At 39.0% G+C, this 25,682-nt stretch overlaps 1 protein-coding gene across 1 annotated transcript in view; it reads left to right on the top strand.

Annotated features, from left to right (window-relative positions):
• Positions 1-25,197, top strand: part of LOC109928387 (BCL-6 corepressor-like protein 1) — a 78,943-nt gene extending 53,746 nt beyond the window's left edge. Inside the window, exons 6-12 of the mRNA XM_048605318.1 lie at positions 97-177; positions 4,302-4,721; positions 8,183-8,466; positions 9,971-10,246; positions 19,886-20,052; positions 21,552-21,697; positions 25,190-25,197. Of these exons, the coding sequence (XP_048461275.1) occupies positions 97-177; positions 4,302-4,721; positions 8,183-8,466; positions 9,971-10,246; positions 19,886-20,052; positions 21,552-21,697; positions 25,190-25,197 (1,382 nt within the window). The remainder of the gene's footprint in view (positions 1-96; positions 178-4,301; positions 4,722-8,182; positions 8,467-9,970; positions 10,247-19,885; positions 20,053-21,551; positions 21,698-25,189) is intronic.
• Positions 25,198-25,682: the final 485 nt, after the last annotated feature.

The raw sequence follows: 25,682 nt of genomic DNA, 5'->3' as shown, positions 1-25,682 counted from the left end.
TTCGAATGTATAAATCTTGAAGAGATCAATTATTACATGAAACATGAAAAGGTTCTGCTTTAATTAAATTTTTGCTTTTGTTTTCTTCTTTCTCAGATCTTTCTTTAAGAAAAGGCAAAAATAGTTTTAAGGACTTCATTCCAGTGGTGTTGAAAACTAGGACTCGTAGTCAGTCGGGTGAGTAAACTTTTTTTCAAGTTGGAAGTCATGGAAGACCAGGTCAGAACCACCAGAATGCTCATGATATATATATTAGCTAAAATGTTCACAGGAAAATGTGAATACCTCAGCAGGTGCAATGAGATGGACCACTTTGTTCTTGTAATAAAAACTACAACACAAGTGGGAAAGGAGCAGTCACAGTGAGGGCTCCAAGGCAGCATTCAGCATTGCCTCAAGAGGGGAGCAGTCCAAGAGTTTGAAAACAGTGCACAAGGCGAGTCTGCACTTGGAACAGCCTCCTGTAGTTAGCTTTTCATTTGGTACAGGGGAAGAAGCTGATTGGTGAGTACTGAAAAGATTTTCTAGTATTTTAATTGTAATAAATAGTTTTAAAATTATGGGATGTTAGTTGTTCGGCCAAGTGGAATGTACATTCTACATATGTGTAAAGTCATAGTCACAATGTGTGACCCAGATGAGCAAGTGAGGAAGCATCATCAGCTGCATAAACTTGGGCTCAAGGTTTTGGGACTTGAGCAGTGGCCCAAATCAGTATTGTGCATTCTCAAGGCAGGAGACTATGTGGATGGAATATTTAGGGAGGTGGTCACATCACAAGATAAAACTGTACAGGCAGCAGGGAATGAAGAGAGCTAAGCAGGCAGTGCAGGAGTACCTTGAGTCAGTCATGCTTGTTAATTGTTATTCTTTTTGGATACTAGTGAGCCCGATTGTTTCCTCAGGAGAGTGCATCCAGAGCAAAGTTAGTGGCACTATGGGCAGCTCAGCCGTATGGGTGAGGAGACAGGAGAAGAATAATGGAATAGCAATAGTGTTAGGGGATTCCATAATTAGCGGGTCAAACAGGTACTCCTGCAGCCATCAGCGTGGTTCCAAGATGCTATGTTGCTTCCCTGGCGATAGGGTAAAGGATATTACAGTGTAGCTGCAGGACGTTCTTCTGGGAGAGGGTAATCATCCAGAGGTTGTGTTCCATGTTAGTGCCAATGGCTAAGGTAGGATTGGGAATAGGTTTCTGACCGGACTGATTCCCTGGATGACAAGACTGACCTATGAAAAAAGACTAGATTGACTGAGCTTGTACACACTGGAATTTAGAAGAATGAGGGATTTCTCATTAGGAACACAAAATGTTGATGAGACTGGACAGGCTAGATGCCCCCTTTTATTGACCTTTGAACTAAGCTGTTTTCTATTCAGTCTGTCTGTGCCCCTCGTAATTTTACACACCTCTATTAGGACCCCTCAACTTTCTCTGCTGCAAAGAAAACAACCTAAGCTTATCTAGCCTCTCTTCATAGCCAAAGTGCTCTATCCCAGGTAACATCCTGTTGAATCTCCTTTCCGCCCCCTCCAGTGCATTCACATCTTTCCTGTAGTGTGGTGACTGGAACTGCACACAGTACTGCAGCTGTTGCCTAACCAAAGTTCTGTACAGCTCCAGCATGACCTCCCTGCTCTTAAAATCTACGCCTCGACTGATTGATTAAAACCCTGCTGCCTTCTTAACTACTACCCTATTAACCCGTCTGCACCTTCAGTGATCTGTGAACAAGCACCATAAGATCCTAATGTTCCTCTGAACCTCCTAATATCTTGCTATTCACTGAGTGCTCCCTTGTCTTGTTTCTTCTTCCAAAGTGCATCATCTCACATTTATCAGGGTTGAATTGCATCTGTCACTGATCTGCTCATCTGACCAATTTGTTTATATCTTCCTGTAACCTAACACCTTCCTCTTCACTGTCAACAACCCAGCCAATCTTTGCGTCATCTGCAAACTTGCTTTGCATCCTTTCCACATTCTCATCTACATCATTTTTGAATATCACAAACAATAAGGGAGCCAGCACTGATCCCTTTCGTACATCACGACACACCAGGGCTCCAGTCACACAGACAGCTTTGAATTGAATTGAATGATCTATTGTCACTTGTATCTTACAATGAATAATACAGTACTGTACAGTGTAAAGCTTGAGATGTCCCCACAATCTGGCATTTTGAATAGTCTAAGAATAAAAAAGATATAACTGAAAGAGTCTGTCTTCATTCAGCTGCCTCTGCTATGAGTCCTGAGTCCTGAGCCAGCTCACCAATGAATCTGCAGGCACACCAACATAGGATTCGCCAAACACCTGTCGTCTGTCAGTAAGACAGTTTCGGATCTATCTTGACAAGTTAGCCTGGATCCCATGAGCTTATACTTTCTTTATCAGGTTCCCAAGTGGGACCTTGTCAGAGGCCTTGCTGAAATCTATATAAACCATGTCAAATGCCCTAACCTCATCCAAACATGAGGTTACCTCCTTGAAAAATTGCACCAGATTTGTTAGGCATAGTCTCCCTCTGACAGGGCCATGCTGTGTATCCCTGATCAAACCATGCTGTTTTAAGTGGAAATTTACTCCTTCACTATTGATTTTCTCCAATAATTTCCCTACCACTGATGTTAAACTCACCGGTCAGTCTATAGTTTTCTAGTCTATTTCTACCACCCTTTTTTTTAAAGTATTCTATGATTGTAAGCAGGATAGGAGGAGAATTGAGTGATTGAATATGTGACTGAGTAGCTGGTGTAGCAGGGTGGGCATCAGATTTCTGCGTCAATGGGACATCTTTTAGGGAAGGTGGTATCTGTGCAAGCTGGCTAGTCTACACCTGAGCAGGACCAGGAGAAATATTCTAATTAAAATATTTAATTATAGCAGTAAAGAAAACAGATTTCAGCAAGGGTGATTAACCTTTGGAAACACTAAGGGTTACATTGTGGATGCAAGATGAGGTAGCAATTATCCACTGACCTGATTTTATTGAATGTGGGGAGCGGGGTGTCTGAATATGGTAATCACTGAAACGTGTAGCTAAAACATCGTGAATATTGCTGATAAGAATGACATGTTCCTGGAATATTTTATCTTGCATTAATGAGGACAAAGGCAAGAATGACAAATCAAACAATCACAGCAATTTGTACTACAAGAGATCAGACTGCTGATTGATTTATCAATGATTGATTGGCTGAAGCATAGCATTGCTATGAAAAAAGCAATGAAGAAAGAACCATAGGTTCTTCGGGTAATTCAAAAAAAGGTGCAAGCATTTTTATAATCTCTGCAAACTAAAGGAAATATCCGAAAGTACGACATTTCTAGCAAGTGTAAGTGAACCATGTTATGAGCTTGGCTGATTATCTTAAATTGATTGTTAGTGTGGTTATTAGCGCACTTTGGATTGTTCAGCCCAATAGCAGAATCAGTTTCGTTTTGGATTCTGTAAGGGATGACTGAGTACAGTCTGTTTTCTGCCTGTTACCAACAACCAAAGGAACATGCTGCTTGAGTCAATCAACTAATTGTTGGCTCATACAGTCAACTTACCAGTCCTTGACATCCATCCTTGACATTACTCAATGGTGACATTACTGAATCAATTTACAACATTCATTGTTTATAGTAATGTTTTAGAAAGTTAAACTGTTGCAAAGACATAACTACAATGTTACAAATGTACATTAATAATTTCTAATGTAAGCATACATACTGAGAACCCAATGGAAAAGACAGACTTTTTGACTTTTGAATTAAGAGTTGGATTATGTCTGTACAACTTAGTCCAGTTGTACTGTGGCTGCTAATCCAAAGACAGTGCTTGGTCCTGACTCCCACTGGGGCCAAATCGAACTCCAGAGTACAGGTAGTTGATAATCTTGCCCCAAGAGAACCAGTTTCCCTCTGCCTTTTCTTATACCTGCCATTAACTTTCCAAGTTCACATGGACATTTGGAAAAAGGTGTTTGAAGGCTGCTGCTTCCTGTGAAATCATACCTGATCAAGAACTGGCATGTTCAGACAGCAGGAGAGAAAATTAGCACTGTGAAGTCTATATGTTGGTTTTAAAGTTGCAGCAATAGCTAATTAACAAGAACAATGCAGTGAGCTACTAACACTGTCCTAATGGGCATTTGACATGGTCAAAGTAAAAAGTCACCATCAAAATCACAGGAAAATGATTTGGACATTGCAGCTGCAGATTACAGCAATATCATATTCTAAAACACCTGGAAGATTAACATTGTTTTATACATTACCAAGGAGTTTTTAATTTGTGTATTTCAGAAAGTTTCTGTGTCTCATCAGTACATGTGACTTGTGACCAGACGGACAGTACATTGGAAGAAAGTCAGCTTATGCATGAGGAAGTGGACGATGATGTAAAAGCAAAGAAGAGTTCAAGAAGTTGGGAGCAGTCTACAACGGAGAATAAAGGGACCAAAGAAGAGAATGAGGTGGGAAGGACTGGCAACTCGATAACTGAAGTGGGTGAACAGAATAGTTTGGAATCACCTGACTCGAGTTGTATAACAGAGATTGATGGGAATTGTAAAAGTAGTAATAAACGAAACCCTGCCATCAAAACACAAATAAGAACCAGTAGGAAGAAATTCAAAAGTGAGAAGGATTCTGAAGTACTTTTATACAAAGGGGAGGAAAATCAAGATAGCACAGGAATAAAGACACGGAAAGCTGTTACTACAGGTAAAGTTCAATATCTTTTGAGCATTCTGTGTTTTACCACTTGACGAAATGTATGTTTTAAAATCTGTTTTGAATGTCATTAATCCTGACTGATGGCAAATTCTCAAAACTTGTGTTTTCTAACTTTTGTTGGTGAACAACTCCTCGCACTGTAGTCCATTCAAAACCCAGCATGGGAATTCATTGTGATGTCTTTTTGGCAGTGAAATGATTCTAGTTACTAAAAATGTGAAGCTCAGTTATTTCTCCATACAGAGAAATCTTGGAGTTCGGCACCCTCTGCTCGCAGAGAAGTGAGGTTTGCAGCAAACGTTTCAATAGTATTCACACAAAATATGCCAGTTGCACTTCACAACTTGTTAGATTATACGGCAGTGGAAATTTTGAGAACTTATGAACCATGTGCATTGACCCAAAATTTAAGTTTGATGTATGGCTCTGTAGTTCTGTAGAAGTTTGGGGAAACACAATGTTGTCTATTTGCCACATGGTATTCAGGCATTTTAAGCTTTCCCACAGCCAGATTTGAAGGCAGTCTGGGGTTAGCATTGTAAAATCTGGCAGTGGCCTTCCTGCCACCTACTTGCCCACCCTGACCTGTCTGAAATGTTGTGAGGGGAAGTTCAATGGAGGTGTTGGGTGGCCTGCCTTTGAACCTGTTGAGGCTGTTTAGTGTCCTGTAACCCATGGAGGCCAACCTCTTCCACCCCAGGTTACATTACCTTCTCTCCCTCCCACTTGTCAAACCCCAGTCTCCAACACAGTTCACCACCCTGCAGATACCTACCAGTCTGGCCCTTGTAGTGCAGTCTTAGTACTGGTTAACACTTCCATCGGACTGTGCTGGAACTACAGAGCTGCCAGTCATCTAATTGGCTAGCAGCTCATGTATGTGGGATTTCCTACTGTTTAAAGTAATTCATGCAGCCATCAGTTTGTAGGGTCAGCTTGCCACCATTCATTTAGCAAGGGTTCCAGGTAATTTGGTATCTCATTAAATACAACTCAATATGTGATGCTGCCTAAAACAAATTATTTTGTCCTAGAACGAATACTTCTGTAGGTTGAATAATGATATCAAAACAGGAACAAATTAAAATTAAACCACTGATATAAGCATGTTTCTCATACAAGAAAGTAAAAAGTATTATTTTGAAGGATTCTGTCTTCTATTATATCCACAGTTTTGATAACATCTGAATCAGCCAAAGTAGGCTATTTGGCCCTTCAAATCTGCTCCAACATTCAGAAAGATCAGGGATAATCTTGTTTGTGTTCCAAATTCCATATTCCTGTCTACTCCCCCATTAGACTTAGATTCCTTTTAGGAAATTGAATCAGTTTACCCCAGCCTTAACAGTATTCAGTAATCCTGCCTTCACCTCTGGAGGTAGGGTGCAACCCTCTAAGAGAAAACAATTTCCCTTACCTCTCTCCTTAAAGGGTGACTCCTAATATTAAAAAAAAAGTGTCCCCTGGTTCTGGACTCATCTAACTGAATAAACATTCATGTTCATTCAAAAAGAACAATTTTACATTTTTCCACATTATACTTCATCTTCCAGATTTTTGCCCAATCACTTATCTGAACTACAAGTGACTGTACCCTTGTTGAGAGTCCAGCACATTCACCACATCCTGCCAATCTGAAAAAGATGCTTTATGCATATTCTGTTTTTTGCCAGCCAGTCTACTATCCATGCTAGTATGTTAGCCCCTACACCATAAGCTCCTACTTGTGCAATAACCGTTTATGTGGAACCTGTCAAACGCCTACCAGAAAGTACAATATACATCAATGGGCTCTCCACTTTCCGAAGTGGATGTTACTGCTGTAAAGAATTGCAATAATTTTAAATCAATACAATTTCCCTTTCACAAAGTCAGGCTAACTCTTCCTAAGATTATCTTGAGATTTTCTAAATGCAACATTTAAATATAATCTAATTATAAATTCCTTAATGATCAATTCTAACATCTTTCCCATGACAGACGTTGAGCTAACTGGCTTATAGTTTTCAGTTTTCTGCTTCCTTTCTTCTTGAATAGGGGGGCTTTGATTGTTATTTTCCAATCTGACGGTACCTTTCCAGAATCCAATGAATTTTTGAAAATTCACACATCGCAATTATCACCTCATCAGCCACCTCTTTTTAAGATCCTAGGATGAGGTCTGTTAAGAGGGGGAGACTTATTAACCTGCAGCTCCATCATTTTGCTCGGTATGGTTTCCTGAGTGAATATAATGTCACCATGTTCTTCTCTCCCTTCAACCTGCTAATTTACAGCTGTTGCTGGGATGTTTTTGTATCCTCTGTCATGAAGAACAGAAGCAAAATATTTATTTATTACATCTACCGTTTCTTTATCACCCATTTAACTTCCCATTCCCACCCTTTAGGGGATCAGCATTCACTTTACTTATTTCATTCTTAGGTGCCTATAGAGTCTATTGCTATCACCCACTTCCTCTCATGCTGTAATTTATTTGTCCTGATGAAACATGCCCAGACACACCACTTGGTCAAATAATCATCTATCCCTGTCTTCAAGCCACAAAATTACTACAAGCATAAACTTTGAGGGTTCAGCCACAACAGTATTGTGTACAGGGGCACCTATAGGTTCTATTCATTTGACTGAGTTGCCTTAGTCAAGTAGTTCTTTTGCAGAAGGGCAGATAGAATTTCCATATCCAACTTGAGGAGGAGGTAGTGGAGTGGAAACTGCTGGAGGAAGATGTGGGGATTTCTGTTGTGACGTAATGATATCTGTGTATTGTCACTTGACCACTATATTGAGAATATTGCTTTGCAGTTTGATACTACCTGTAAACATCTTTTAGATTAACTAAGAATGGTGGCATGAACCTTGTAAGTGGTCTTTTTTTAAAAAGAGAATCTTTCATTTGGTGTGGCATTGTTGTCAATCGCTAGTTGCCGTTTAGAAAATATTGGTGAACTGCTGCTTTGAATTACTGTAGTCTCGTGTTGAGGCACCTGGGGAAGATATCCAGGATTTTGATCCAGTGATATTGTAGGAATTGTAGTATAGTTCCAGGATATGGTCAAGATATTGTATGATTTGGAGGGAAACTCGCAAATGGTAGCATTCTCATACACATGCTGCCCTTATCCCTCTAAATGGTAGAGGTAGTGTATTTGGAAAGTTCCATCACAGGAATCTTCATGAATTGCTGTAGTGCAATTGGCCAATGCTTGTCCTCAGTGCTGTTGATTGTGAGGGTGATTGTAATCATTTTAAATGTTCGGGAGATTCTGTGATGTACAGCAAAACACTGCACATTTGGTGCTATGTAAAATCATGTTATGCAGATGCCAAGCATGTATTGTAATTAAGGCATTCTGGAACGTCACTAGATTACAATTTCTTAGAAGCTTACAGATGTAGAACAGAGCTGGAGTTGAGTCAAGCTAACTATATTGAAGTGTTTATTTTAGGAACGTGGACACCTCCTACTTCACCGCGAAAGAGACTTGCTCCTTCAGGCAATTTGCCCAGTACTGATTGGAATCCGAGTGTCAGACACAGTACTCCTGTGTCAGGAGGTTTACGAAAACGTAAAGAGTCTTGTAGCGCAGGGTCTCTCAACTTGAGTCACATACCTGAATCTCCAAGCCAGTTTCAGTCAGAAAAACCATCAGGAAAACGTAAATGTAAAACAAAGCATATTAGCGGACCCCAGTCCCCAGAAGAAGGTGCAAGCAACCAAGGAAGACACAAGGTAAGAAACTTAAAGCAACTTTCATTGTATGATGCTTCTAGTGTAGATAAAAATCCCTTAAACTGCTTTACAGATGTTCAATCAGTAAAAATGGATGCTGGGCCAATTAGGAAGGCAAACCAAAAGCTTGGTCAAAGATATGAATTCTGGAAAGAATCCTAAAGGGGCATGGAGAGTTAGAGCGGTTTAAGGAAGGAATTATAGAACTTCTGGTTCTAGGCAATTAATATTTTATCTAAGATTAATAGCAATATACTGTTAGCTAGACTATATCTCAGTAATGTCAGATCACATGGAACTGGGACTTGAGTGAAGAAGGTTCTAATTGAGTCCTGCTGTAGCATTTTTCTGCACCTGTGAAAACAGCTCATTTTTATTCTTCAGTTTGCATTGGAATTATACTATACAGTTCTCAGCTGTATAAAGCACCCAGAATCCCACAGTGATATTAGAACAACTAAAGGAAGATCCACAATGATGGGATAAAGGGCATAGGCAATGCATAAGAGACCAGAGTCAGAAAAATGGGGAGTTAGTTGGGTTATTAGATTGAATAATGTTAGAGGAATGGGAAGAAGCAAGGCCATGATGCAATGTAAACAAAAGGATAGAATTTTGATTCTAAAATGTTTGGGAACCTGGAAGCAAAGCATGTGAGAGAGGACAGTGGTAATGAATGGATTGCACTTGATCTGAAATAGGATATGGCAGCAGGTGGGCTGAATTTTACAGACTTTGGCAGACACCAGTAGAGCATGAGAAATAGTTTAGTCTGAATCACAAAGGATGGATGAGGATTTCAAATTATTTATTTGATTTGAAGAATAGATTTTTCATCTTAATAAAATAAAACTACACTGTTTTAATGTCTTGACCTGTTATTGCTGGACAGTCTTGGTGTACAAATGTTAAGCATGTTAGTGTGTAATTATTTGACCTTGAATTTTAATTGCACTTGTATTTTTTAATTGTTATCTGTGTAATGATTCTGCTATTTAAAGTCATCAGATGGTAGATTCAGTATTAAAGCCAGTTATAACTGATTGCATTTATTCCATGAGGCACATATACAATCCCTACAGTGAGGAAAGAGGCCATTTGGCCCATCAAGTTGCACCTACCCTTCCAAAAGCATCCCATCCAGACCCAGCCCCACAACTCTGCATTTACCATGGATAACCCACCTAGCCTGCAGATCCCTAAACAATAAGGGAAAATTTAGTATAGCCAATACACCTAATCCACACATCTTTGGACTGTGGGAGTAAACCAAAGCACCCAGAATGTGCAAACTGCACACAGACAGTCACCCAAGGCTGGAATCAAACTTGGGTCCCTGGCGCTGTGAGACAGCAGTGTCAACCCCTGATCCACCATACCCTATCTTCCTGTGCGTTAAATATACAATGAAAAGGAAGACATTCAGTTGAGTTGTTTGATAAGATTGTGGTATTAAATCATTTTCTTTGTCCCATTGACCTTTTAAATAATTATCTTCTACTAGATAAAAGTAAGGCAAAAACGCTCTGTAAAACGCTCAGCATTAGTGCTCGATTCTGATTGGAGCCCATCACCAAAGAAACAATGTGATCATTCAGCCCACTGGAAAAAACGGACGTCCTCAATTACTCCTGTAAAATATGCAACAGTGCCACGGTCACCATGTGTTCAAGGAGAGACATCCACGGGCCAGCAGTCGCAATCTGAAACACGAAAGTTAATAGTAAATAAGAATGCTGGTGAAACACTGCTACAGAAAGCAGCACGATTAGGCTATGAGGTAAAAGTTGTAATAACATAGTACTCGATCTTTTTAATTTTATTTATCTTCTCAGGACTACCTTGTTCTTTCCAGAGTCTTCCCTACCCTCCAAAACTCATTTTTAACATCTTTATTAGAACCTCTGAATGAATTGCATGTGACATGCTCTACCTAGTTGTCTCTAAATTACATTGGTGTCCTATGTTCTAGGTTAATGACATTTTGATACATTTTGGAAAAATAAAAGTGGACCAAAAAGTCTACCGCATTCATTTTCGTTCGATTCCATCCATTTTCATCAGATTCAAATCATAAATTCATCATTTATTTCATAGTAATGAAACTTGCTGTAACGTGTATTATCTTAAAAATATGGCTAGCCCCAATTATTTTCTTCACTAAGCAAAATAACATTTTGCAGTTTCAAAATTTAATTTCTGACAGAATTTGGGATCACTTTGTAACTCTGATATTTATAAATTATGTATTGTTATGACTATGCACCAGACTTGTCCTCAGAGTGGTCCATAGACTAACAATTTACATAAGCTTTTTTCCTAGGCCCTTGTGGTGTTCATGCTTTAAACAAGATAAAAAGTCAGTTCATTACAGAACTATTGTTGAAAGTTATTTCAATAAAAAATGATAGTTATTAGCAATGTGACGATGCTGTGGCTTTCAAGAGGTTATTTTGTCATTTTTTTTTGAAGAGAGGTTACATGGCAGAGGCACAGAGCTGGCTACTGAAGACCGCTTGAATAAACAGCTTGAGAGGCCTTGGGGATTTTTTTTTAAAGTTGGAACAAAGGAAGCAGTCTTGGTGCGGCCAGCTCTCGCAGACCGGGCATTCTTTTTTTTTTGTTGTTCTTAGATTTAGCTTTAAGCAGAGGCTATTGGAGGTCTCAAAAGAGTTGGAAGTTTCAGTGAATGTGTCTTAGCTGCTACTCTGTCTGAATTTACTATTGATGTTTATTCCTGCTGGATTGGAGAACTACATGCAAGAATTTGTGTCTGAATTTTACTTTTTGCCAACGGTTTGTGTTTATGGGATGTTACAACATTGGAACAGTTAATTAGTAATAGTTACTGTATCTATTATTCTGTTAATTTTCCAATGGAGTTGTTATTCCAAATTCCTCTTTCTTTGGCTGTATTTTAACTACAGTATTTAAATAAATTGCGTTTTGCTTAACGTCAAATAGTTTGACCAGTCGCATTGCATCGGGAACAGACACTTTACACTTGCCTTTAAAATAAGAAAAAGTTAGGGTCTAGGCTACCTTCTTAAAATATTTTGACGAGATCTGGTCTGATCCATAACAAACTGGGGGCTCTTGTTGGGATCAAAATCTACAATTCCATGTTGGGTTTAGGATTATTGGACTCAAAATCTGCAAGTGGTAATTGTTGGTGTTGAATTCATTTGGATTAAACAGGGTGTGCCTTGTGTAGTGATGGCTCTTTCAGTCACTAAGTTTTCTGGGAAGAAGTGAGTTTGAAAGTTGTACAAAAATTTAGCAAGACAAAGCTGTTGGAATTGGCAAAGAAACTGGTGTTGGGGTTGCTGGTGTCTGCAAGGAAAGGGGAGATAGCTGTGCAATTGAGCAGCATTTAAAATTACTGGAAATGCCATTGGTATTTTTAGAAATGGCTAAAATTCAATTGCAAATGAAGCAGCTTGAATTAGAGACAAAAGAAAGAGAAAGGCAAATGAAACAGTTTGAATTACGATAAAAAGGAGAGGAAGGCCATAGCAGAAGAAAGAGAAAAAGAGAGAGAAGAAAAGCAGAAAGAGAGAGAGTTTGAACTTCAGATATTGACACTTAGAGAGGAGAGTCGACTTAAAGGGCAGAGGTGAAGGTAGAAGGTTGGCTTAGTGAGGAGGATTGTGATGGATAGCAATCCCATCATAGCCAAAGGCCTGGTGGGAATCTGTTTAAATATGTCCAAGCTTTGCCTAAATTCAACAAGAAGGATGTAGAAACCTTTATCACTTCATTTGAGAAAGTAGCTAAAAAAATGAAATGGTTGGTGACCATGAGGGTATTGTTGATCCAAACAAAGTTTGTAGGTAAAGCTAGTGAAATATTTGCATCACTATCAGAGGAGGTGTCTGGGAGTATGAGGAGGTGAAAAATGCCATCTTAAGTGCATATGAACTAGTGCCAGAAGCCTACAGACAATGCTTCAGGAATTTAAGGGGGGACCCTAGTCAAACATACATTTGAATTTGAAAGGATCAAAATAAGTAATTTTGATAGATGGATAAGGGCATTGAAAATAGATCAAACATACGACGTGCTTAAAGAGACGATTATTTTGGAGGAGTTCAAAAATTCAATTCTGAAGAAGTGAGAACTCGTGTGGAAGAGCACAGAGTTAAATCTGCAAGATTCACAGCTGAAATGGCCAATTGATTATGAGTTGGTTCATAAATCAATGTTTGGTTTCTGACATCAATTTCGATCTGTGACAGATAGAAATTGGAGTGGTAAGGGAAAAGAAGATCTCATTAAAGATAATAAAGATAGTTTACCACAGGGTAAAAAGGAAACCCATGAGGAGGAAAAAGAAGTTAAAAAAAAAGCTCAGGTGTTATCACTGTAATAAAGTAGGCCACATGAAGTGACACTGTTGGTGGTTTAGAAAAAGCACTGGGAAGACGGATGTGGGAAAACAGAATGACCCAGTGAATTTTGTTGAAGTTGTAAAGGAAAGCACAGTGGAAGCTAAAAAGCTGCACCAGAATGTACAACCTGGTCAGGGGTTGATTTGAGAAGAAAGTGCCAAATCTGCTTAAACAATTTACTTGATGGGGATAAGGTTTATACACATATGCCAGAAGGAGTGGGTAAAGAAATTACAATGTTAAGAGATACAGGAGCATGTGTGAGAGATGATGGTGAGAGATGAGGAGAAATGTAATTCAGAAGGACCATTTCCAGAAAAGGTGGTAATATGTGTAATGCATGATGAGACAAGAGGTGCTGTATTATATAAAGTGAGGTTGGAGTGTTCATTGAAAATTGGAAAATTGATGGTAGGAGTACTGGAGGAACTCTCAGCTCTAGGAATACAATTTGTCCTTGGTAATGATATAGCTGGATCACAGGTGGGAGTGCTGCCTAATGTCATTGAAAACCCAGTGGAAAATCAGGCAACTGAGGTATTACAACAAGTGTATCCTGGGACGTTTCCTGGTGGTGTGATGACAAGGTCACAAAGTCACAGGTTGAAGCAGGAGGAGAAATCAAAGAAAAAAGAAATTGAAGTACAATTATCAAAGACCATGTGTGATCAAATAGTTGAGAAAAACAAAAACAGGTGGAGGACAAAGTGGATATTGTTAGTTAAGAGAAATTAATTAAGTTACAACAGAAGGATGAAAAACTGAAGCAGTTGTATCAAAAAGCATGCACAGAAGAAGAATATCCCAGAATGTTACTATCTTAAAAATGATATCTTGATGAGGAAATGCAGAGCGTCACATATTCAGGCAGATGATAAATGAATTAAGTTTATCAAGTTGTATTACCATTAAAGAAAGGAAGTGTTGCAGGTAGCACATGAATTACCAGTAGAAGGTCATTTGGGAGTAAGGAAAACTCAAGCCAAAATATAAAAACATTTTCACTGGCTTGGACTGTGTAGGATGTAGTTGCATTTTGCCAGACTTGTCACAAGTGTCAGGTAATTGGAAAACCTCAGGCGGTGATAAAATCAGCACCTTTAATACCCATTCCCCCATTTGGGGAACGATTTACAAGGGTCTTAATTGATGTGTAGGACCCCTACCTGAAACAAAAAGTGGCAATCAGTATTTGTTGACCATAATGAATGTGTCCTCTAGATTTCCGGAGGCCATTCCATTATATAATTTCACAGCTGAAAGGATTGTAGAAGACTTACACAAATTTTTCACGAGATACAGACTGCCCACAGACATTCAATCGGATCAAGGGTCAAATTTTATATCAAAATTATTCAGGAAAGTAATGGATAACTTATGAATAAAACAATTTGGATCCACTGTGCAATATCGCAGGGAGCATTTGAACGGTGGCATTAAACTTTAAAGACCATGATGAGGGCTTAGAGTGAAGACTGTCCAGAGGATTAGGATAAAGGTAGGAATGGACCAAATGAAGTCACCAAATTCAGTCCATTTGAATTAGTTTTTGGGCATGAGGTGAGAGGACCAGATGGGTTTTTCCCAACAAGCAACAGTTAATTCATAGTCATCATTACACTCTTAATACCAGACTTTTTTTTTTAAATTGAATTTAATTTCCACCGTCCGATGTGGTGGGATTTGAACCTGAGTCCCCAGAACGTTACCTGGGTCTCTGGGTTAACAGTCAAGTGATAATACCACTAGGCTATCACATCCCCTTTTGGTCTTATGTTCAAATAATGATGTAGGCCATCATGTGCCAGTGCTTTGATCACAGATGCTTCCAATAAGTCTTAAACATGTCTTTTTGGTAGAACAGTGTGTTGGTGATGACCAGCTGGCATTTTGCACATATAGTTAGACAAATCCCATTAGAGTTGGAATTCCCAACTTGTTCCTTTCCAATGGTTCCTTTCTAACCCTGGCATTGAAGTCCTCGAGCATGGTAATTTTATCTTCTTTAGGGATGTTGGCAAGTATGGTGTCCAGGGTGGATTAAAAGCTTGATGAGTTTGTTCTTGATCGCAAATCCAATTCCATGCACCCTGGGTTGATCATCATCACCACCTTTTTCCCTCAGCTGCCCTGTTTTGCTGTTCTGGTCTCCAGCAGGGATGTGATCTCAAAGTTGAAGTACCTGAGTTCATAGTCAGCGAGGGCAATTCTTCCTTCTGGATGATTATTTTGCTCATTATCCATTAAGGTTTGAATATACCAGTTTCCAAAATTGAGTTTGGTTTTGGTTTTCAGACCATAGGTAGATGAGCCTGCTAGATGCGGTTCTCCAGCCAGGTTGATAATGGAACAAACTGTTTTCAGGGTACCTTTTCTAGCCCCCTTCCCTATACATGGTGACTAGAAAAGATCCTAAGAAGTCTGCTCAGTCATGAAGAAAACTGCTGAAACTTTTTCGTGTTCCAATTTCAAGAATGAAACAGCTGAGTGAACTCCATTGCCTGTGTACCGGTCCAAAGCTAGAGGTTCCGGATCTCATCATCCTGTCCCTGTCACCTTTTTCCGACCAGTGCAGGGCTTGTATGGTGTGTGTCTGGTGGGAGTTGAATTCTTTTTGTGTGAAATGTCTTTTTAAATATCACAATGCTATTGCAAATCAGCAGACACACGGTCGTTGACAGAAAAGATAGTTCTAGTGACAAGGAAACTTTGATGACTGGGCATCTCCCATCTGCCGGAGCCTTCATCTGGCATTACAACCATTGATTATCATACGAATATCTTCCACCTGGAACGTCATTGAAGACTTGTTTTGGATTGCGCATTGCCTGGTTTTTCCCATCCAACCTTGCCATCATGAGTAGCCCTTCCAGGAGTTGAGAACTCCTGATGGCTTCACTCTCGGGATCAATGGAACACTCAAGTGTGTCTACCACAACAAGGTGACAATCCATGGAAAGGAACTTTCCCTAATAGCAAGCATAATACAACATTTTGTCATTTTTTTCAATATGGGATTATCACATGTTGGAAACTTTCAAGTAGTTTTAAGACATTGGCTTTTATAGAACAACAAGAAAACCAAGGGGGAAAGGAATTCCATTTGCTTCTGTGAATAAACAGAGTCCTTCAGGAACAACAAACATACAGTCAATGCATGATCACTTCACTCAAATCACATCCATGGGAGGTGGGTGTCATTAAAGTTCTGTCTGACCATTTGCATCCAGTACTGCACTGTTCTGTCTTGGCGAGGATGATGTTCCTCCTGCTCAACATCCTAATCTTTGTCCGTGGAAGACTGTTGCTGTTGTTCTAGTTCTTCAGTTTCCATCACATAAGCTGTTTGCCTGCTCCAGTCGTGCAGAACCCAATATGCAAAAATTATGTGGCACATCCTTGTCTGAACTATGCTGCAATTTCACTGCCTCCACCCCCCACCCCTGCTGCCGCCACCACCACCACGCAACCTCATCTTCAGGTGGCCTAGCATCTACTCCATGATGATCCCTGGCCAAAGAATGGGCTCCACTGTTTCTATGCTCACCTTCAGTTGGGGGAGTTTGTAACAGAGCCAGCAGCCAGTAATCATCCTGTAAGGCATCCAGTCCTTGAAATGAAGCAGGTACATGAGCATTCTCAAAGGTATCAGCATCATGGTAGCTTCTAAGGTACCTGGCACCTAAGATATGGTACCGATTGATGAATGATGAACTAGTTTTTGCAGTGGTTTTTACTGTTACAGGAAACCACTGTTGCAAATGCAAGTAGTTTAGTAATTGCTAACTTAAATCATTGAGCAACATTAAGTTATCAGGTTTTTTTATCATCTAAGTTTTTATTTGTCTGAATAACACTCAGTGAATTCTAACCTGGAATGCCCTTTTCTACAGTTTCATTTTTCGTTGTGCAGAATGCTTTGCAGTACACAACGGGTTAGAAAAGGCAAAAACTCAAATTATAATTGGCCAGCTGCGCAGTCTTAGTATAATTGGAAATAAATTGTTGGCTTCAGTGTGTTCTGTACTGCTTCGTCTTTAACTCAGCTGTTTGATTTCATATACTGTTGTCCTAATAAAAAAGGACACTTGAGAAGAATGGTGTAAAGCAGCTGAATTAGTCAATCTGCCAAATTGTGACGGTGTGGAGAATCACAGGACACTGTCTTATTTATAAAAGATTTCACTTGTTTTTGTCAGTCTTTTGCAAAATACATCATTCTTTGAAGAAAAGATGGATTATTGAATATATATTACATTTTCATATCATCAGAGTTTTCCAAAGCACTCCTGAGCTCATGAAGTAATGATGAAGAGTATCACTATGTTATGGAAGCAAGTGCTGCAACACATATTGACACAGCAATGCGATAAATGAAAGTATCGGTTCAGAGTGCAGATATGACCAAGACAGTGTGCTTGAATAAACACATTGTCAGACACAACAATTTTGACACCTGGTGAAGCTAAAAAGCAAACATTTGGTTTTGATTTCAGCCCAGAGAAATAGTACTCTTGGCATTTTATTGATGCAGATCTAATACAACTTTAATTAATGTTCTAACTGAGCTCATAACACAATGTGCTGAATGGCATTGAGCATATGATGTAAAAGCAGAAAATAGTGAAAATACTAAGTGGTTTAGGTAACAACTCTGTGGAGAAAGGAACAGAGTTGATTTTCCAGATTGAACTTTTATCAGAAGTAGGAAAGGTTAGAAATGTTGCAAGGACGTGACAGACCAAATGGCCTCCTCCAATGCTGTTATCATTCTAAAACGACTCTATTACATGGAAAAAGAGACCAAGAAAATCCCATCTGTGAGAAGAATTTATTCAAAGAGATTCTTGAAAGAACAGCAGCAGTGTACTAAGTATTAATAAAAGAAAAATACTGCCAATGAGGCCTACATTTGATACCATTGCTTCAACATGCCAATGCCACAAGTATGGTATACAACTCCTGGCATGAAGTGATGATGTCACTATATGCAAGGCAGTTTGTTGCAGCTGAGCTTGTGTGTATTTACCTTGCAAAATGGAGTATCTTAGATTTGCAGAACATGCATTAAACTCCAATTTAATTTCAACTAACTGAAAAAAAAACTGACTGCTCCGTTATTCCAAATAAATCATTGTGAAAAACTGGCCATAGTTAGAGCTTGATAAGCAGTGTTCCACATAAGCCTGTTTGTAAGTTACCTTCCCTGAATCAATAATACAAGGTGAACATTGCTTAGCTCACAGAATACTACTGGGACTGGATTAACAACTGTACAGTAATGTTAATTCACAGGGTTAAAGAGTTAAGGGGCTTTTTGTGTAAGCAAATATTCTTCAGGTATTCCTTACTTTTCCACCTGAATTTTAGTTGTGAAATTTCCAATATGATTTAGTCTTGAAATACCCCATGTTTTGTAGTTTGGAATTTCTACAAACTAATTATATCTAGCACAGTTTTCTTTTAGAGTTTATTGTCCATGATCCAACAGATTTCTTATCAATGGCAGTTTGTAAAAATTAGTTTTGCATGGTGAAGCAACCTGCCCCATGACTAGCTAATTGGACAAAAAGGGAAAAAAGAATTAAAGCTATCTGCAGAGACCTGGTGTAAGGAAGCTTGGCTTTAAATAAACAATAGTCTGGAATAAAAGCAGAAGTTGCTGGAAAAGCTCAGAAGGTCTGGCAGCATCCGTAAAGAGAAGTCAGAGTTAATGTTTCAGGTCCTGTGACCCTCCCTCAAAATAGTCTGGAATAACTTACACTGGTCATTTTGCTCAAATACAGATACATTCCTGAACTTTGAGCTAAGTGAAGGTGCTTTTAAAAACAAATCTAACTAAATTACTTTGAGTTGTGAAATAAGTTCGGAGGTAAGGATTTTGAGGTGAACAGTACAAATAGGCTTAAGAAACCCAGTGAGAAAGAATTGTGAGATATAACAGGAAGGTAGATGGATTGACAAAAAGATTAGCTTGTTAAAGCTGTTGTTAATTTTCTACAAATTTGAAATATTCTTACAATTTTGTTAATTGGATGTACAAAGAAACATTGCATGAATTTGACCTCAGTGTTGTTACCTAACTCCATACGTATTATCCCAGAATTATCAAGTTCAAATTTCATAAAAGAAAATAATATGTTATGCACTATTAGTCTTTTTTTTTAATTCCTCAATGTTCCAACAACATAAATGTTAGGTTCCAGTATACTATCTGCAAAGTTAGCTAATTTAACTAATGTGATCGGAGTGCTATGACTTGCATCAGCACCGAGGGGTGCAAGGAAAGTAAACCAAGCTGTATTCCCTTGTCTCAGTACTGTTCAGCAGCCCTGCTGGAAAATCCATTGTGGACATCAAATAAGCAAAGGATAAATTTTAGCTGTAATACTTTTCACCATTTCTAGCTATAAACAAAGAGAATTTGCAATGAAAGGACATGTTTTGGGAGCTCAGGACATCCCAAAATGCATCACAGTTATCAGGTATTTCTGAAGTGTAGACACCACATTACAATAAATATGGAGGTTAAATGACCACATGATCAGTTTTAGTGATTTTATTGTTTGAGAAATAAATGTTCACGGGGAAAACCGGAGAACTCCATTACACTTGTTTGAATTGTGCTATTTGATTCTTTACAACCACCTTAGACACCATTGATTTAGCATCTCATCCAAAAAGTGGTGCTATCAATATTGCACCAATTTCTCAGGCAATGTCAACCCAGATTGTATATTTAGGGCTTGAACTCCAAATGTTCGAATTGAAAGATAACACATGAAAGAATGGCCATTTGGGCCAGGGAATAAAAGCCAACTAATATATGTCAGTATCTCAGCAAAATAACTGAGCACATTAAGGAGACACATTGTTTGTGAATTGTTAATTAATTTGTGTGATTTGAATCTGCATTTATTATCCAAAGTTACAAGCAATGGTCAGGGTTTGTCCTGTTGTCTTATCAAAGTGGATTTTTTTTCTTAAACCTTTATAACATCCTGCGTATTTAATCTCTTTTTACGTAGGATGTAGTTATCTACTGTTTGGAGAACGCCATTTGTGATGTCAATCACCGGGATAATGCTGGGTATACAGCATTGCATGAATCTTGTGCACGTGGCTGGCTTGATATCGTCACACGGCTCCTGGAGCATGGAGGAGATGTAAATTGCAGTGCACAGGATGGTACCAGGTTAGAATGCTATAAGTAATTATGGTGTTGTGAATGTTGTACGTTCTGCAGTGATGACATAACATTGGAGAAGGGAAGTCTTTCCCAGAATTCACTAAAAGCAATTACAATACAGGTATAGCATATTTAGAGGTGGAACAATCCTCGGTGCTTCCTGCAAATCTGTCTGTTCATTTTGGATCTGCATTAGATAATATCGTTAAATATATTGATGTTGGTCACACCATTAAATAATCCTCATGACAAGAGGTTTGCTGTACTGCTTAACATCTAATCATGTAAATGTGTAACACAGCATGGAGCAATTGTATTCCTTTATGCTATGATGAACTGATGCCATCATTCACATGAACTGAAAACATTAAATTAAATTGGGCCAATTGTACCTTGCTTCAGCAGCAATGATCCATGCAAGTCTTTGTTCGCCCCCTTCATTCTGGATATTCAAGAATTGGCCAACATGGCTACCGATTTTAACTTATGTTCCTATCTCAGTCTTATTACAAGTAATCACACAAGTAATCATCACGCAATGATGCAACATAAGAGGAGTTTTAACCTGTCAAGGTAGTTTGGTGTCCGTGCATGTAGCAGGCCTAGTCAGCTGAACTGCTGGCATTTGAAGAAACCAGCCGGAACTCTCTAACTTTCCATCTTTAACTTGCACAATGGCATAGGTAGGTCTGCCATTTAAATATGTTAAATGCTCTCTATGTGGAATTTTAATCCCAGACTCTGACTGTAACTCTGGATCTCCTAGACTTTCTGAAACTCATCCAGTAAAACAAAGCAAAATGACTGTGTGAATTATCAGAACTAATCAATCAATAGACAGCAAAGGCTTTTCACCCTGAAGTCTGACAACTGCCCAAGTGAAAGGATTTTGCTCACAGGGCATGTTCAGAGTGTGTGCCTTCACTACTTTGGAGGTGATATCCAATTTTTTTAAGGTTATTTCTGGAACCATGAAGTTTCTTGCCTTCGACTTCCACTTCCCAGCTGTTATCCATCACAGCAGTATTGGAGCAGCTTACACAACTCAACCAGGGACCTACAATGAGGAGTGAGAACAGCAGCAATAACACTAACAGGTGCAGGATCAGTATCTGCAAGAACATCAGCAGCCTTCTCCTCAATCATCTGCAGTTCCTCAGAAAAGAGAAACCAAGCATGATTTCCTGGTTGAAAAAGGCAAAATTAGCTTCCTAGACATTACTGAGCACAAGTGTTCAGCCAGGCTGTCACTTTCCCAGCAGGACATGCTTGAGTTTATTCCCTGGTTGAGGATGCTTTCTGTTCAAAAATGAAGAAGTATTTTTGTGATAGGTGATCTTAATGTATTATGATCTATCTTATCGTATATTTGAAATAAGCCCCTGTTGGCTCACTGTGTTCAGTAGTATTGTCCTGTTGCTGATTTTTTTTAATTAGTTATTAAATATTTTGAGCTAAAATTGACATTACAAATTGATTTTAAATACAACTTATCTTTTTTTTAGACCTATTCATGATGCTGTCGTGAATGATAACCTGGATGTTGTCCATGTTCTTCTGTCATATGGTGCAGATCCCACCCTTGCTACCTATTCAGGTCAGACGGTTCTGAAGATGGCTCATAGTGAGCCAATGAAACAGTTTCTTTTAGGTATGTACTCATTTAATATCTACATTTGTAATGTTTCAATTTATTAAGAGCCAAAATATGTTCTGATGTTTACAATGTGCTCATGTTATGTGACAAACAGCAAAACAAGAAGTTAGTATTGTAATTTGCCAATATAAAGTATTTTTGAAACAATAAGTTAAGTAACAATAATCAGAGCTAATTTATATTGTTTCCCCTCCCTCAAGCATTTGAGCTCAAATGAGGACACACATACTGATGCTTGAATTAAGTGTTGAGAGAGGACTGCAGTATCTGAGGTGCTGTCTTTCAAATGAGAAGTTAAAACTAAAGCCCCACCTACCTCTTCAGTTGGATGTAAAATAGCACATGACAGCATTCAAAACAGATTAGCGGGCTTCTCCTTCTTGCAACATTTGCTCCTCAAGTAAAGCCGGCAAAGAAGGCCATTTATTTCTTTTTTTTTGTAAAAACATGCTATGCACAAATCCGCTGCCAGTCTAACATTGACTGCACTTTGAAAGTACCTGATTGAAGCACTTTCTGATGTCTTGAGAATGTGAAACGGGAAGTGAAACAGCAATTTTTTTTTCTTTTAGTCTGCAATGATTTTTATATAAACTATAATATTTAGTATATAAGCTTAGATAAAGAAAATTCCATTAACATAGATGTGGCACTTTTGCAAGTGGTTAACACCATAAAGTGTAGGAGCAGAAGTAGGCCATTCAGCTTATCAGGTCTGCTTCAGAATTCTTGGGATCATAGCTGAACTGATAATTCCCAACTCCCTTTTCCTGCCTTTTCCCGAAAACACTTGTTTCCTTTAGTGATTAAAGATCTATCTCAGCTTTGAATATATTTAACGACCCAGCCTCGACAACGTTTTGCAGTTAATAATTCCGCAGATTCACTGAGCAAAGAAACTCCCCCTCATCTCTGTCTTAAATGTGCAACACTTATTCTGAAATTGTGCCTTCTGCGCCTAGACTCTCCCACAAGGGGAAACAATCTTTCTTTATTTATCCTTTCAAGTTCCCTAAGATTCTTTTATGTTTCGATAAGGTTGCTTTCATTCTTCTAAATTCCGGTGAATGCAGACTCAACCTGTCCTTGCTTAGCGAACTTCTCTAGACTGTCTCCAGAACCATTATATCTTTCCTGAGGCCCAAAACTATTCACAGTGTTCGAGCTGTGTGGTCTGACTAGTGCATTGTATAATTTTAGCAAAACGTCTCTACTTTTATATTCCATTCTCTTTGAAATAGGCACCAATATTCCATGTATTTTCCCCATTACCCACTGAACTTGGATGCTAAGTAATTGTGATTCATGCATGAGGAGTCCCTGTTCCCTGTTCTGTAGCTTTCTGCAGACTTTCTCCATTTAAATCCTATCCAGCTCCACTATTCTTTCTGGCAAAGTGCATAACTTCACATTTTCCCACATTATATTTCATTTACCAAGTTTTTACCTACTTGCTTAGCTTGTATCCATTTGCGGGCTTGTTGAGTCATCCTCACCACTTGCCTTCCCATTTTATTCCGATATCGTCTGAAAACTTGGCCGTAAAACATTCACTTTCTTCAAGTCATTAATATATACTGTAAATAATTGTCACCGCAGCATTTATCCCTTTTACTGATCTACTCATTACAGATTGCCATCCTAAAATTGGCCTCCTCATCCCAATTCTCTGTCATAAGGTAATCTAGCATGGAAACAGACCCTTCAGTCCAACTAATCCACGCCGAACATGTTCCCAAACTAAATGTAATCCCACTTACCTATGCTTGGCCCATATCCCTCCAAGCTTTTCCTGAACTTATTCAAATGTCTTTTCAACACTATAACTGTACCTGCATCTACCATTTTCTCTGGCAGTTCATGCCACACATGAACCACTCTCTCTTTGTAAAATAGTTGCTCCTCATATCCTTTTGAAATCTTTCTCCTCTCACCTTAAAAATATGTCCCTAGTTTTGAACTCCCCCACCCGAAAGAAGAGACCTTTGTCATTCATAGAGTCATAGAGATATACAGCACAGAAACAGACCCTTCAGACCAACTCGTTCAAGCCGACCAAATATCCTATATAAATCTAGTCCCATTCGCCAGCATGTGGCCCATTTCCCTCTAAACCCTTCCTACTCATGTAACCATCCAGATGCCTTTTAAATGTAATCATACCAGCCTCCACCACTTCCTCTGGCAGCTCATTCCGTATATGCACCATGCTCTGCTTGAAAAGGTTGCCCCTTATATATCTTTGCCCTTTCACCTTAAACCTATGCACTCTAGTTTTGGACTCCCCCACCCTGGGGAAAAGACCTTGCCTATTTACCCTATACATGACCTTCACGATTTTATAAACCTCTATAAGGTCACCCCTCAGCCTTCAACACTGCAGGGAAAATAGCCCCAGCCTGTTCAGCTGCTCCCTATAGGTCAAACCTTACAACACAGTCGTAAATCTTTTCTGAACCTTTCCAGTTTCACAACATACTTCCTATAGGAGGGAGATGAGAATTTCATGCATTACTCCAAAAGACGCTGAACCAATGCCCTGTACAGCTGCAACATGATCTCAACTCCTATTCTCAATGCATTGACCAATAAAGGTAAGCATACGAAACGCCTTCTTCGCTATCCTATCTACCTGCGACTCCAATTTCAAAGAACTATGAACCTGCACTCTAAGGTCTTTTTGTTCAGCCACTCTCCCTCGGACCTTACTATTAAGGCCAGCCCTGATTTACCTTTCCAAAACGCAGCACCTCACATTTATCTAAATTAAACTCCATCTGCCACTCCTCAGCCCATCTGATCAAGATCCCAATAGGGTAACCTTCCTTGCTGTCCACTATACCTCCAGTTCTGGTGCCATCTGCAAACTTGTTCAACTTATCCACGCCCCTCATGATTTCATAAACCTCAATAACCTCACCTCTCAAACTCCCGATCTCTAGTGGAAAAGGGTCCCAGCCTTTGCAGCCTATTTTTATATCTCATGTCGTCCGTTCCCAGCAACATCCTGGTAAATCTTTTTTGAACCCTCTCCAGTTTAATAACATCCTTCCTATAACAAGGTGACCTGTTAGTTAGCCAATCCCCTGTCCATACTAATATAGTACCACTAAAACCTGGGCTCTTGTCTTATTAAGAAATCTAATGTGTGATACCTTATCAAACACTTCCTGAAAATACAAATATATTGCATATATTGCTTCACCTTTATCCGTCCTGCTTGTTAACTTCTCAAAGAATTCTACTAAACTCGTAAGGGTAAGTACACTAAAGGGAAAGTTAATGCACTCTGTAGTATTGGAGTGAGCCCCAGAAACAATACAGCGTACTCAACATATGCACCAGATCTTTCTCAATTGCTGGAAAAAATAATTCTAACAGACCATTTAGCTCAGACTGAAATTACAGTCCTGGTTTATTAAACAGGTTAGACAGCTTAAGAACAGAATATTTCAGTCTTAATTTCTTAATTTTTTTGTACCTTAGATGACTAAGAAGGCTTTAGAGGGATGTGGGCCAAGTGCTGGCAAATGGGACTAGATCAGTTTCGGTCTGTTTCCATGCTGTATAACTTTGACTCTGTGACTCTATTTCAGTCATTGGAAGCACTCAAGTAAAAGGGCTTTTATGGTTTTTTTTACTTTGCTTTGAAAAATGAACTTTTACAGTCATGGTGAAATTAAAACTTAACATTCTGTTCTTAAACCAGGTTTGTAATTTCCGTCTGAGCTAAATGGACTGTTAGAATTATTTTTGTATTTGGTAAAACTGTGTGAACTGGCCTTATCTGATAAGAAGATTCAGAGAAAGCTCCCTATGTTTTCCCCATATTCAGATAGTTTCTAGTATAGAACTGTCAATCAAAACTCAACTGCAAACAAAAAGACAAAATGTTTCTCCCTCCATGTTCATTTATAGAAGTTGCATGGGCTGGATTTTACGGTCCTCAGCTGGCATGTTTTAAGGGGTGTCTTTACAT

This window comes from Rhincodon typus, chromosome 14 (genome assembly GCF_021869965.1).
Source record: "Rhincodon typus isolate 14 chromosome 14, sRhiTyp1.1, whole genome shotgun sequence".
NCBI lineage: Eukaryota > Metazoa > Chordata > Chondrichthyes > Orectolobiformes > Rhincodontidae > Rhincodon > Rhincodon typus.
Note: the sequence above shows the minus strand (reverse complement) of the source record. Positions and strands in the feature narration are given on the sequence as shown.